The 14,153-nt window shown below is 40.4% G+C and overlaps 1 protein-coding gene across 8 annotated transcripts in view; it reads left to right on the top strand.

Moving 5' to 3' along the window:
- Window positions 1–8,903, top strand: part of gab1 (GRB2-associated binding protein 1) — a 194,961-nt gene extending 186,058 nt beyond the window's left edge. For 3 of the 8 annotated variants that reach the window (XM_084005739.1, XM_084005738.1, XM_084005743.1), the window contains 6 exons: window positions 289–589; window positions 2,697–2,789; window positions 4,014–4,107; window positions 4,571–4,694; window positions 6,833–6,961; window positions 7,062–8,903. In XM_084005739.1, the coding sequence (XP_083861865.1) occupies window positions 289–589; window positions 2,697–2,789; window positions 4,014–4,107; window positions 4,571–4,694; window positions 6,833–6,961; window positions 7,062–7,220 (900 nt within the window). In that variant the 3' untranslated portion in view covers window positions 7,221–8,903. Of the gene's footprint in view, window positions 1–288; window positions 590–2,696; window positions 2,790–4,013; window positions 4,108–4,570; window positions 4,695–5,641; window positions 5,718–6,832; window positions 6,962–7,061 lie in introns of those variants that run through there. The other 5 variants (XM_084005745.1, XM_084005741.1, XM_084005740.1 and 2 more) reach the window with 4 other exon arrangements.
- Window positions 8,904–14,153: the final 5,250 nt, after the last annotated feature.

The raw sequence follows: 14,153 nt of genomic DNA, 5'->3' as shown, positions 1-14,153 counted from the left end.
CTCCCATTTCCCAAAAAGTATTTTGTTTTGACTTTGAGTTGATCCTAGATTAGTTTGCTCTCACAGGGTTTCATGTTCTATGCTTTTGTCAAAACCATTATCCAACACTAACGTAGTCTGAGTGCGTGTACAGATGACTGCACAGTGTTTTGTGTGGGGAGTGTTACGCACAGTCTAATTTAGTAAAAATCTAGTGGAATATAATGACTGTTCCCCTGTGGCCGGAGTTCGAGGCATGTATCTGCTATGTGTGTTTGTGACCATAACTGTACGCCTTGTCACCATCAGAAAAACAAAGGAATGATGCCAGTGGGCAGCCAGTCAACAGAAGAGGTAGACCAGAACTACGTACCCATGAGTGCCAACTCCCCGTCGCACCATCACTCGGGCAGTTTGTCAGAGCCGATGCATGAACCGAACTATGTGCCCATGACCCCAAGCACCATGGAGTTCTCTTCCCTGGGAAAGCAGGTCCCCCCACCCGCCCACATGGGCTTCCGCTCCAGCCCCAAGACCCCTCCTCGCAGGCCAATGCTCAGCGACTGCCAGCCCCCACCTGTGGACCGAAATCTCAAACCTGATCGCAAAGGTGAGGGGACAACGCATGCACGTGTAGTTGTGACTGGGTACATACATATTCTGTAGCTTTGTTCTTACTGCGGGGGTTGTGTGTGTGTGCTCTAGTGTATTGTTGCACTTAACTTACTAAAGTATGCTCAGTTTTCACTAATGCAACGACTGACCATGCCTTGTGTCACACTCAGCTGCTATTCTCACAGTGCTGGCTCATGGTCATAAAGCCATCTGCACAACATTGAATCATTTTCAACCACTTTCTAAGCTGGGTCCGTCTTCATCATACTTCAGTTGTCATTGTGGGAAAATCTGTTTATTCATTTGTCTCCCTTTGCTTGTCTGGTGTATTAAATGCCACCATCTTCTTCTGCGCCTGTCCTTGACCAGCTTATTTCACCTCTTGATAAATGAGTTTAGTGCCTGCTACATCCTCTTACAAACAACACAGTAAGCTCCTTGTCCAAAGCACTTTTGTCCTGAGCTCTAGAGGCCCGTAGACTGTTTGGGAGGGGGCTGGTCCCTTTGCCATGGAGCGACTGAAGGCCGGAGTGGTCACCTCCATCCCCTTTGTTCCCTTCATCTGAATGGAGCTCTTTGATGAAAGACCTAATAGCAAGGGAAATTACTATCTGGGCAGATTGAGGCCGGGCAAAGAGAGAGGATTGACTGTAATGTCATGGAGACAGGGAGTCGTCATGGATGCGAATGAAAAACAATGGCTGTATAAGTCAGTGTGGAGAAAATATCACATGTTATAGAGTTATAGAGTTCCCAGTCAGGAATCCTTCCATTGAACCACATGTGGTCTTTTTTTTTTCTGTGACCTTTGAGTCAGTCATTTCCAGATTTGGCTTAATGTTGTCAGGACTAAAAGTTGTAACACAAATATATTTTTTTCTGCGTTGCTGGAAACCATCAGTGCTCATGAATCTTTGATGCACATCGGCAAACCGTGATGCTACATTATCTTGAAAATGTGCGAGTGTCAGTATAATTCACATTAAGGCTTTTGAACCATAGTTTCCAGACAGTTATGGAAGTAAAAGGTATGTTCACTTTGGCCCTTTGATTTTTAGTTTTTTAGTTCACTTCCTCTCTTATCGATATTGTGCAGCAACCCTGATTTCTCCTTTTTTTTATGTTGACATTTAACGTAATTCTACTATTCATCCCATCATCTTTTTTTACTTTCTTCACCGTATTCATTTTGGTTTTATTAGGATAGCTAAGAGACAGAAGTGTATCTACCACTATTTATTTTGATCTTACCCTTTATATAGGTAACTTAGATCAGCTTGCAGCTTTAGTTGTAGAAACGGCACATGGACCAGAAGTATGCAAAGAGAATTCAAAATATGGAATGAATCTTTTTGCCGGATGCTTTTGAACGTCACTATTGAGAAGCACTGGTCTAAGATATTTGGTCTCTGAACTCTTGTGTTTATCCTAGATGTGAGTAAATACATCTTTTTTTAAGAAGTACAATATTATATTCGCTGTTTTACCTTGGATATTTTTCATTTCTTATTTACCGTGTGCCATGTAAATTCTGTGTACTGAGGACTAATACAATTTACTACCAGCTGTGTTCATCTTCTGTGCACGTCTCTCTCTGCTTTGGTTGTTTCAGTCGTGTGTCACCAAGGTCTTTGACATCTGTGGTCAAGGCCAGCACATGGCTTTCACTTTATTAACCCAATGACGTGTGATTCCACTGAACTATCAATTATCTTTCTTTGAGATTGTGGCACATTTGGGTTTTTGGGCTGTAAAAGGAGCTACAGTCTGTGTCTCGTCAGTAAGATTTGTATGTGATCGTCTCAACATAACATTATTCTCTGTGTACTATCAGTGCTTATACACAGCTCGTCGTGCATGCACAGCTGTGGAGTCAGTCTTTGTGTGGGAAGCCGTGGTGCATGGAGTGAGGTGCATGTTGGGCATTATGGGTCTGCTGTTGTCATGACAATCATCCTCTTGATAACAGTGCGTGAAGGTGTAGTCTTGTTCCGCAAAGTCTCGTCTTTTGCTTTGCATGGCAGTAGGGTTGTTACCGTAGGGCTCAACTGTTGTGATCACCAAAAATTCTATAATAAGCAAAGTCTTCTTTCACCAATCAGGTCAGAGTCCTAAAATAATAAGAGCAAAAGGTGTCGGTTTAGAGCGAACCGACTCTCAAACCATAGGTGAATTCCCGAGGGGACGACGCAAGGGTAGGTACTCTACACTGAACTGCCGTCGTGTGTCTGAACACTTTCCATTTTTTGACCTGTCCACACTCTACCTCATCCCGACTCTTTGCATGTTGTGTACTGTGGGATGTCTCTTCTTTCTCAGGCCTGTTGGTTCTATAAGATAAACCGTGTGCAAACCAGACTCCAAAAAACGTATCTGCGATATTTGCTTCGATGAGCACATCCAACCAGAGCTCCCCAAATCAGTTTAAGAAAGTGACATAGGTGTCGCCGCTGTTGCATGAATCCAGGCTTATTTTAAATCCCAGCAGGAGGGAGATGAGTGTGCACTTCATGCACGGTGGATTGAAGTCACAGCATGCCTCTAAGAAAACACTGTTACTACCACCTTACACTAGATATCCCCTCACTCGATTGGGACTACGTACATGCATTCAACCAAATAACTTAGAATAATTACCTTCCCGAACATTTCTTTTGGGGACATTTGTTTAATGTATTGTGCTTCCAAAACACACATTCAGATGTAGCAGCCACAACACACACAACACTCGCATGGCTCTGGAAAGTAGCAGATAGCTCCTCAAGAGGATATTGAACAATGATATAATCTAATGAAAGGGAGACTCATAGATCTCTCTCCTGCTTGTATGTACTGGCAAGTATAGTTCACAATGAGTCCGACCCCTGTGACATTTTAATAATATGCTAGCTGTTTCATTGCAGACACGTTTGCATTGAAGTGTATAATAGAAGGAAATAGGTTTCACACATTTAATGCCCTTAAACATACAAACATTTTAACTTTCTTCCTGTTGAAGTCTCACCACGGTTTTGGTGCAGGCAAGATCTGCTTGGGATGAGGACTTCGGGTGACAGAAATTGAAGCATTAATTACTGATTTGTAATATTTAAAGCAATAAATGGGGACACGAGAGTTTCTATTCAAACGGCATACATTTAAACTACATGGTAGTTTATTTTAATCTAATGTTCAGCTCTTTTTTTTAAACGATAAAATAGTACTGATAAATTCATGTTAAAAAGATAATTCTGCAGTAATTTGTTTAATTTTTAAGCAACATAAGAAGTATTTTTATGATTTAAAAACTGCTAGTTTTAAATTATGAACACACAGGTTGATTAACTCCACTTTTCTGTTGTTGACCTTTGTCGGCCTTACATGCATGTAGCTCAATGTGTGTTAAGCAGTGACTGACTGGTATGTGTACCTTGCTTCAGGAAGACCCGCTCCACTGGAGATAAAACCACTGCCAGAATGGGAGGAGCCCTGTACGCCCGTCCGCTCGCCCGTCACACGCTCATTTGCTCGGGAGTAAGTATCTGAAATGATCTGCAGCGTTTTTCAAGCTTCTGCATTTTGCTAACAGCTAAGGGGCGTGTTCACACTACTCTGCTTTCATATCAGCTGTTCATATATTGAATATATAAAATACAGTTTTTAAAGTAAAAATACTATTTGGTGTGAACACTCCCTTTTGTAGTGGATAGAATGAACTTAATAAGTAGGCACTAACACTTCATGCATTACTGTAGTCACCTTGTGATCGAAGCAGCACTGCTCATACAGACTGGTCTGGGATATGCTTTAAAGCTACATTATACTGCAGTTTGTTGCCTTATGTGGGACGAGGTCTTTACCTGTGCTTTGTGCTGCGGGGACTCCTCTGGCTGCTGTGGTTTATGGCTGTAGCTGTTATGTCTGTATTATATTCTGTGCTCACCAGAGACTGTATCTGTCTGGAAGTCAGTGTGTAAACATTGTGAATGCTGCTCAGTCTCTCTAGGTTTCCAATGCCAACGAGACCCCCGTCAGTGCATAGTACGGCCTCCAGCACTGACTCCGAAGACTGTGATGAGAATTATGTAGCCATGGTCTCTAATATGTCCACAGATGAACCAGTATGTAACACACAACTATCCTCTGATATAAGAAGTTGCATGATTATTATTTTCCATTCTCAAATCGCAGATAATGAAAGCCAAATGTCTGATTTTGCTTTTTTACTGTAATGTGTTATTTTGTGGTTTGTTAACTGAAATATGTTAAAGCATTGTTACAGTTTTTATACAACAGATGCACCATCAATGCAATAGACAGTTTGTATGAGGCAGACAAAGTTTCCAGGGTTGAACACCATGCCGCCTCGAATGTTGAGTGTAATTGTTGTACAGAAAGTATAAGGAATCCCATTTCCAGTTCTCGCTGCTCTCTCTAAGGCATACATTAGTGTGGACAAATAACTGGTTGCTGCAGATGGACTCCTCGCCACTTCAACACTTTTCCTTTGCAGTTTCCTCTTGTTCTCCCTTTCTGCTTTCTTTATTCTCTATTTTTGTTCTTTTGCTTTTCAGGTATTGTGTTCTTAAAAAAAAGAAGAAGCTAATTTTGCCAAATCAGTACCCTTACTGTAGTAGATCCCTTGTTGGTATTCAGGCATTAGTTGAAATGGAATCAACATGAGGTATCTTTTAACCATTAGTAATGCCTGCAGAAATTGGCTCATGTAGCCATAATAATATTGGGAACATCAGCCATAAACTGAAGGGATTACATCTCTGTCATCTTGGATTCTTTCTCTTACAGTTTGGGTATTTGATGTATCATTTTCCTATTTTTTTTCTTGCTGTAACAATTTAACCTTTTCCAACATTTGCTTTGATATTTTCTGCTGACTTCCTGTTCTTTGGTCACTCATGTTCTTTTCTTTTCCCCAGTTCCTAATTTCTTTGTCTTCACCAGGCTCTGGCTTCTTTCGTTTTCTTTTCATCCTCATTTTGTTCCTGACCATCTGCTCTGTCTCTTTTTTTTCCCCCCTTTGTCACTGCTGCCTTTTCACTCTGTGTAGAGAGGAGTCCTTCTACTGCACAGTCCCCATCACCCCTGTAAAGAGGGAGGTGGAGGAACTTGACATCGTAGAGGAGGTGAGCAGGGTTGCCAGGTTAGACATGCATGGCCTGCTCTGTCAGAACACCAGAGGTTGCCAGTTTAAGGTGTAATCATTAGATCAAATGTTCAGCAGATGCATAGTGCATACTTTGCTGTGCCTTTATCTCTCTACTACATCAGCTAGAAACTGGCTTGGATTGACACACAGTTTGCAGTGCAGTGATTTGAGGTGTTGTATACCATCACTTTTGGTACCATTAGTATGTCATGTCCTAGTTTTTCACCATCCTAGTTCTATTAACTCCACCCCACCGTGTAGGTAGAAATTAACACTGGCTATAGGACCTTAGTGTTTTTGCAGAACCAGAATTATTACTTTTTATACTAAATCTAAAGCTCTTTCCCCTTTATTTTAAATTTGATGTGAACACAGTGTCTCTGACCCACTGCTTTATTCAGTATAAACACAGGGAAAGCACAATTAACTAAACAACATAAACTAAGCAATCGGAACAAGTACAAAAAGCCCTTTCAGAATTCAAATTAAAATATGTAAAAATCTGAGTTGCTATGCAAAGTTATTTGTTTTTCATTGGGTAGCTTTGAAGGAACTGGAGTGTTGGCATGTTGGTCTGGTGCCTGTTTTTGTTGGCTGTGCAATGATGCGTCCACGCTTCAGTGAACAAACTTTGCCAGTCTGGTGCCTGTTTGATTAGACCAGCAAGATGAACAGATGTTCCCTGATTAAACAAATCTATTCTTATAATTAAACGATGATCAGCTTCATCTAAGTAGTACTATTATTCACCAATTCTTCCCGTTTTGACATTAAGTTCACACGGACAGATTTTGTTGACGAATTTTGGCATAATTGTCTATTGCAGTCCTCTTTTTCATCCTATTAAATCTAGAACCCACGAGCCATTGGACTCACATGTGCATCCTCTGAAGCTGAGGTTAAATTCAGTTTGGGCTCGCAGAACAAAAAACAACTTTTCCGGGAAATCACATCAGTTAAATCTTGCAATCTTAAACAAATGTTGGTTATTTTGACATTGAAAGATTGTCTTGAAATATGAACTTTGTTTCACTGACACTGCCTCAGTGATCCTCTTCAGTCAATTAAAGCATCCTCTCCTGGCTTATGTAGAACATGAAGCTTGGTGCCCCCATGACTGCGGATGGCGGGAGCAGCCCTATGGTGAAGCCGAAGGGAGACAAACAGGTGGAGTACCTGGATTTGGACCTTGACCCCGGCAAGTCTACCCCACCTAGGAAGGTAGGAATGAATCCACTCCCACTTCTTGAGCCATGTTGTTCACAAGCCGGTTTTAAGGAACTTTAAGACCGACGTTTCTTTGTGTTTTGTCTTTCTTCAGATGAAAAGCAATGGAACTGGAATGGCAGTGTCGGATGAGCGCGTTGACTACGTGGTTGTGGATCAGCAACGGACGCAGGCCCTTAAAAGCACCCGAGAGGCCTGGAATGATGGCCGCCAGTCCACAGAGACAGACACCCCTTCCAAGGGACCCAAGTGACCCTGATGTCCCAACCGTCACCCCGTCCTCCAAACCCCCAAACCGTTGGGCCTTTTACACCAGTGTCGGCTCTGGTTTGTGCTTTGGGACGGTCCAGCTGTCGCATTCCACCTTAGCAAGAACCTTAAATGTGTAACGGAGCTTCATAGCCACTCAACTGTTTAGTTTACAGATCTGTGAGGCCTAGAGCAGCACTGTGCGTACAGTCGTAGGAAGGGGTGTGAGCCAGGAATAAGCTGTATGCACTATGAAAGCAGGTGGAATGACTGGACTTGTCTTCGGGCTTTGACTTAAGCAGACTTATGAACTTTGAACATTCACTGCCTCCTATATTGGATTAAAGTTTTTATTTTTTTCTGTTCACTTTCAATGGCCAGTGGGTTGATCCACAGTTAACATTTCCTTAAATTATAATGCCGTTTGATGTTGTTTTTTTGAGTTTAAGTGAAATCTCTTGATAACACGATCATAGTACTTTATCAGTGCGACACTCTACTACTTAGTGCAGATGGTTAACAGTGTTTTTAGTTTCTCCGTTTTGAGCAGAGTGAAGTTTCCATGGCCACCGGTCACAGGTCAGTTTTTACAATTTCTTCACCAAGTGAGTTTGGATGTCTGAAACACTGTGATCTGTGTTTAAGGCAAACTTCAAACCTGATCCCCAAGATAACCCCGTACGACAGAATATCATAGTTTTATTACTTTTTTCATTCAATGCCAGGGCAGTTGAACTCGTTCAATGTATATGTAACTAAGTGCTCAATTTAAGCTTTGGATTCACTCAAGGTTTAATCCACTGAACATGATTTGATTTCCATTTACTTTGTACGTGGAGATGCTTAAATCTGTTATAATGGAAGTGCAAAGACTGTATAAAAGTGTTATGTATATAAACAGGATAAGTGTCCTTTATTTGTATGGAATATCCAGTGTGTTTGACTCGAAGGTATGTGGATTCTGCAGGGTAGAATCCTGTGCCTGTCTTAGGTTGTATCAGGACTTGTGATTAATGAATGAATTACTGTGAGTTTTTAAAAGAACGTGACAGGTTTTCTATAAGTTATGCAAAGGTATCAAACTTAGGCTAGAGAGAAAATCAGGTACTTATAATACAACTATCCATTTCTAATTTATTTCTCACATTAGTTCGTCAGGTGGACGCCATGTCCACTTTTTAGCTCAGTATTCTTGATTCATATGGAGGAACATTTTCTAAAGTCTGTTCAAATGCTTAGTTTGACAAGCGCTGGTCAATGAGCTTCACAAGTTCATTGATATTCCTCATTTCTCTCTCGTCTTAGGTTTAATTTATTACAAATTGAACTGGCATACAGTTTTGGGAAATTGACTGCCTCGTGTAGCCAACTTGATACATCTTTTATAGAAAGTGAAAAAGTCTTTATGTCTGCATAAATCTGTGCTTTACTAACCTGTGAACTCTCACTCATAAGTCCCAAGCATGTGCTACCACAAGATAAAATCATCGCTGTACATATTTTGCCATCAATTAACACGTATCATTTGAAAAATGTGCCTACTAAGTCATCTTCATTCTACTTCACTCTTTCCTCGTTGCAGTCTCTTTGTGATATGGACTGCAAAGCTGATGATGCTTTATCTTTTTTAATGAATCGACAGAAAATGTAAATTTTAAAAGTGGACTAAATAAAATCCAACCTCTTATGCATTTGTTGTCTGTCTCCAACTTGATTTCCATTATGATTAGGGAATGGTAATGGAAGAGAGAAGCTTGCACCAACATTGCTGTCTTTTGAGCAATTGATTAATGAGTAGTTGGGGTTAGGGTTGAGAAAAGTATGATCATAAAGGAAATAATTTTATCATAAAATTCAGAATCGGAATATTTGTGGATCAAACACGTGTTAAATCACCTAATAAGTAAGTGAACTGAACTTATCTTGAGCCTGTCATAATGTCTATTACATCCAGCTTGAATTTAAGGACTCTGACAGCTGAGAATTCAATATTTGAACTGTTTTAATAAGCTGCGTTTTTAACTTCTTACACCAAAGATGGCAGCATGGGAGTGAGCCATGATTACTGCACAAGGCAAGACAAATATGATACAGTATGACAATATACCTGTAAGGAAATTAGATGAATATGGTTGTGAACGTAATTCAGGTAGATATAGTAAGTATATATGTATTATGTGAATATAAAAATGTTGGCAACGTGTGACACAAGATCATAATAGAGCACAAGATAAGCGTTTTATGTCACTTCCGGTCGCCATCTTAGTTTAATATGCAAATCTGTAAAAAAAGAGGGAAAAAAAGAATTTATGCTTGAACTAGTGAACTAACTTCACGACTTTAGAACAGTTTCATGCTGAAGCAAAGGGATTGTTTTTGTTCTCGTCGCGCAGGAGAATCTGGAAAAGTCTTCTTAACGGCGGTAAGTGTTTTTTTTAACATTGTGGCCTGACACGTTAGCATTAGCCAAATGCTAACGTCTTCGAGAAGTAACGTCTTTGAGGTGGCTAGCATTAGCTTCACTCACACCTGCCCACACACGTAAGTAGACCAGCGGTAATATCGACGTCGCAAATATTTAACATGAGAGAAACAAACTGAACCTCCATAGTTTTCTTTTAAACGGTTTGGTTAAGGGCTAACTCTTAAGTAGTTAAGGGAAATGTGGAGACATAGCCTAGTAGCTCCACCAAGTCCTCTTAACTCTTTACTTTGCCAATTCATTTATGATTTTTTTTTTAAGGAAAGCAGTACATATTTTGTTACACACGTCACAAAATAATATGTATTTTCTATTCAAGCACGAGTATTTTGTAAGGTAGACATAATTTAGCATTATCCCAAATCCCAGTAACAGTGAAGTGCAATTAATAAACAGTAGTTGTGTAAAGTTGACCCCCATTTAAGGTTAACTTTATTGAGGAAGCTGGTTAAATGTATGTTGGACTTTGTTTAAATATATTTTTCTTGGTAAAAAAAATAGCAGCATGTAGCAGTGTTTCTTCCTCCAGTGTAAACTTATATGCACTGCTAGTGTCAAAGGAACTATGAGTCGTCACGTTTAATCCAACCAAATTGTATTTAATCTGCTTGAAATGAGAATTGAATCTATTTTCACCCTTTTGCTTCACTACCCCCCGTTTTATTTGTTGCCACAGTTTTAACTCTAGAGCTTTATATAGCTCATTGTTTTGGGAAGGATAACCCTCAAACTAAAAATCTTGCCAAGGCCAGAATAGCAATCCAAAGCATGGGTCACCTTAAACACACAGGGACACATATCTTAGTCATTTCCTGTTTTCAGTCTGACTCAGCTGGCCACACGATGGCGCTGTTGTTTGAAGAACTGTGTGGCTCCCCTTGCCTCTAGCTTTCCCTTTGCCCACACCCCTTTCAATGCAGTCACTTCCCCTGACGTCCTCCTGTCTGAGGCTCTGCAGTGCTCTGGCAGCATGGATTGCATTTACAATTTCTTCACCATGAAGTTCAGTCTCGGGTGCTGTTCTCCTGGGTTACTGCAATCAGGACGTGGACCCCAAAGGCAAAGGAATTTAGAGGATTCATTTTAATAACTCAGGTGTCCATATGTGGCTGTTTTCAATACAGTATGTACAGTGAGCTCATTCACTAGTGTTTGACTAACATACAGCGTCTCATGCCCGGTTCCATCCACTGGGAGGATGCTTCCAGGGGTTTCTTCAAGGGGCAATCGCGCCAATGATTTTGAGTTAAAAAAGAAAATGTATCACCTTCTCATTTATGCTTATTTTTATACAAACCAACCAAGGCTCAACAATCCCCTAAAGCACTACCTTTCAACACACATTTTTGTTTTATGTATCAAAATAAGTCCTTTAAAAAAAAGAAAAAGAAAATATGAGTATGATGAATATAATTTTTCTTTTAAAGCAAAGCTTCTCAACGAGGGATCTAGAGACCCTCTGGAACGGAGTGGATTTCAGATATAACTCTTTGTTGTTTGATGAATGGGGGTAGTGTATAATTACACCACCTGAAATTAAAAGCATTTACTAAGTCGGCAACAGTCATTTTGATCATAGATCCCCAAAAAATAATTTGCATGCGACATGAAGATGTTTGGTATAATTGCAGTGTTGTTATCTGTCCCATTTTAACTTTGATGTTGGTGATATTTACTGATGTGAATATCTCAGCCAATAATTCTATATTTATGGATTCAGTACAGGCCCCTTGTATTATTATATGCTACTTATGATTTAATCCCATACATTTGTAGTACTCCAGAAGCCTGTCTTTCATTGCACTGGCTGTATGTTTACTGTGAATTTCCTTGTAAATTAGCTTATTAAAGCTCATATTGAGAAAGCATTATATAGATCTGGGCAATATATAGATATTTTACAGATAGCATGATGGATATATTTGATTTTTTCATTGTATTGTAATGGCAAAGGGTTGTTTGTCCCCTGGTTAAAATGCTGCGTTACAGTTAAGTAATTACATTTTCTAAACTTGCTGATCTATCTGTTCTATAATTTGCCTTTAACCACTTAGTCATTACCTCCACATTACTGGTGATTATTTTTAATTTTTTAAAGTTATTTTGTTGGCCTTTTTGCCTTTTTATTGTGAGAGGACAGCGTGAGAGTGAAAGGGGGAGAGAGAGGGGGATGACATACAGATGTCGGATTTGAACCCTGGGCCGCTGCAGTGAACACTTAGCCTCTAACTCTAACACTGTGCTATCACTGCACCCCTTACTGGTGATTATTTATCAAAAATCTCATTGTGTAAGCATTTTGTGAAAGCAGCAATAGTCAACCGTACAATATTGTTGCAATATTGACATCTAGGTACTTTGCCAAAGATATTGTGAGCTTTTATTTTCTCTGTATTGAGCAGACCTGCGATTACATTTCCTGCCATGATGATTGTAAAATGGGCTTTGTGCTTTTGTCGTTTTAGATTTATGTCACTGTCAGACACGGCTGATTGGATGTCAGGTCGACATATGGCATTTGACTCATTTTCTTTTTAATTTTCTGCTTTTTGTGTTCCTGTGAGTGACTGGTTTGCATGTGTGATGTGTGAGAACTAGATTACTGGTGATGTCATCATCCCGGGCTATGCCAGGGTTATTTTCATCTCATGCTTGACCTTGGCGACCTGAAGAACCATTCCTCATCTGTGAACATGTGTTCAAGTCTGCTTGTATGAAATCATACTGTTTCTTAGTTATTTCCATATCATTTTCTCAGCTCTCGTTTTAACAGCATTATCTAAAAGAAATGGAACGTTAGACCCACACATCCAAACCCATAGTGAAGTTACTCCTCTGGTCAGTTGTGGTAACGGGTCCATCTGCAAGAAACAATATGCTGCAGATAAATGAAAGCCATTTTTAGCCTTTGTATTTCAGGCCTTGTTAAACATATGCAGAGGCTGTACAACATGTGCAGCATTTTTATCCTTCATTCGAGTAAAAGCTTTAAGGTGTTGGGAGAAAAGTCTGTGTGCCACAACAAGGCAATGTTTGAAGTTGAAGTAGACTTTGAGCCTGCTCTGTTTGTTTACATGTGTGCTTCTACGTACCTTCTACAGTCGTAGCTGTGTTGTGGTGCAGCCCGGGAAGCCTCTTTGCAGTATCTTTGGCAGTGTGTGAGTAATGGAGCAGGGAGAGAGTCTTAACGGGGCCAGCAGAATAATTATGAGGCGAGCTGAGAGGCTGTTCCTGGGCAGCAAAGAGCTTGTGAGCTGTATCGGGCCTATCCCATCCTCTTGGACCTCTGCCTGGACTGATGAGAGCAGTCTGTAAGGTGGCCTGGGGTGAAGTCCTGTGGTGGTACACATGTTGAGGGACAAGCGTGGTGTGTTCTGGCGCTTGTGTGTGGGTGGAAAGCTACATACAACATTTCCAAACCAGTTTAAAGAACTGTGTAGTTGATGCTCTTAAAAACACGGATGGAATGGCAGAAGTTGGTGATAAAAATGGAATCGGCTGTAAAACAGGGAATATCGTGGAAATTGCTGAAGTAGATGCGATTTAAGGCTTTCTCTACCCATCACAGGCAGTTTTCTTTTCCTCAACACCTAAGCCGAATGAACAGCTGGATGTTTTGGTATAATTTAGAGACATGCTGCTTCTCCCCTCTGCTCTCTGTTGGGTGTTTCACCGAGAGCGAGGCTCAGCGACACACAGTCAAAGACGCTGAAGGCTGGCGTAGTTCACACTGCACGACTGCCACTCGCCCATAGCTTCCGGTGTAAACGGCCGTTGACTCGGCGATCGCCGTTCAAGTATGCATCCTGTAGCAGGCTTAATATCTGACCTGTCAGGTGGCTACAGCCAATGAGAATGCAAGACACCTGTTGAGGGGAAACTTGGGAGAAGGACCCAGGAGAGACTTTATTTTACAGAAGCATGAAATGTTTTGTTTTATTACAACTTTTACTTAAAAATGTGTTCTTACAGCAAATTTATTGATATTAATTCAATTTTGATGAATATTTGAATATATGAATATTTCTTATGCATTTTTGAAATTTTAGTGATCCGCCACATGATTTGAAACTTTTTTTTCTGAGAAAACACAGAATTCGGGAAAATATCAAACGGCTTTCACAAGGCCCAAGGGAAGAAATTGCAATGTGCTCTTGTCAACAAAATTCTGCTAACAACATGCCTACTTAATTAACATCATTAGTATGAGCGAAAAGTCAGCACTATAGACCTTATGAAGTTATGCAGATACGTGTCATATTAATGAAGAACACAGCGCACATGTTAAAAATAAACATTCCTCAGGAGACCTGCTCGCCCTAGTAATTGGTATTGGGCTGGCAGAGCAGTTAATTGATGGGAAAGTGGCAGCTGCATGTGTCTCCTGCTGGTCACAGCAACTAGAGCACAACAGATTTAAAAAATCTGTTCATTGTAGATTAAACAATATTCATT

This window comes from Eutrigla gurnardus (assembly GCF_963514095.1).
Source record: "Eutrigla gurnardus genome assembly, chromosome: 3".
In the NCBI taxonomy this organism is placed as follows: Eukaryota; Metazoa; Chordata; class Actinopteri; order Perciformes; family Triglidae; genus Eutrigla; species Eutrigla gurnardus.
This window is presented reverse-complemented; position numbering and strand designations above follow the sequence as displayed.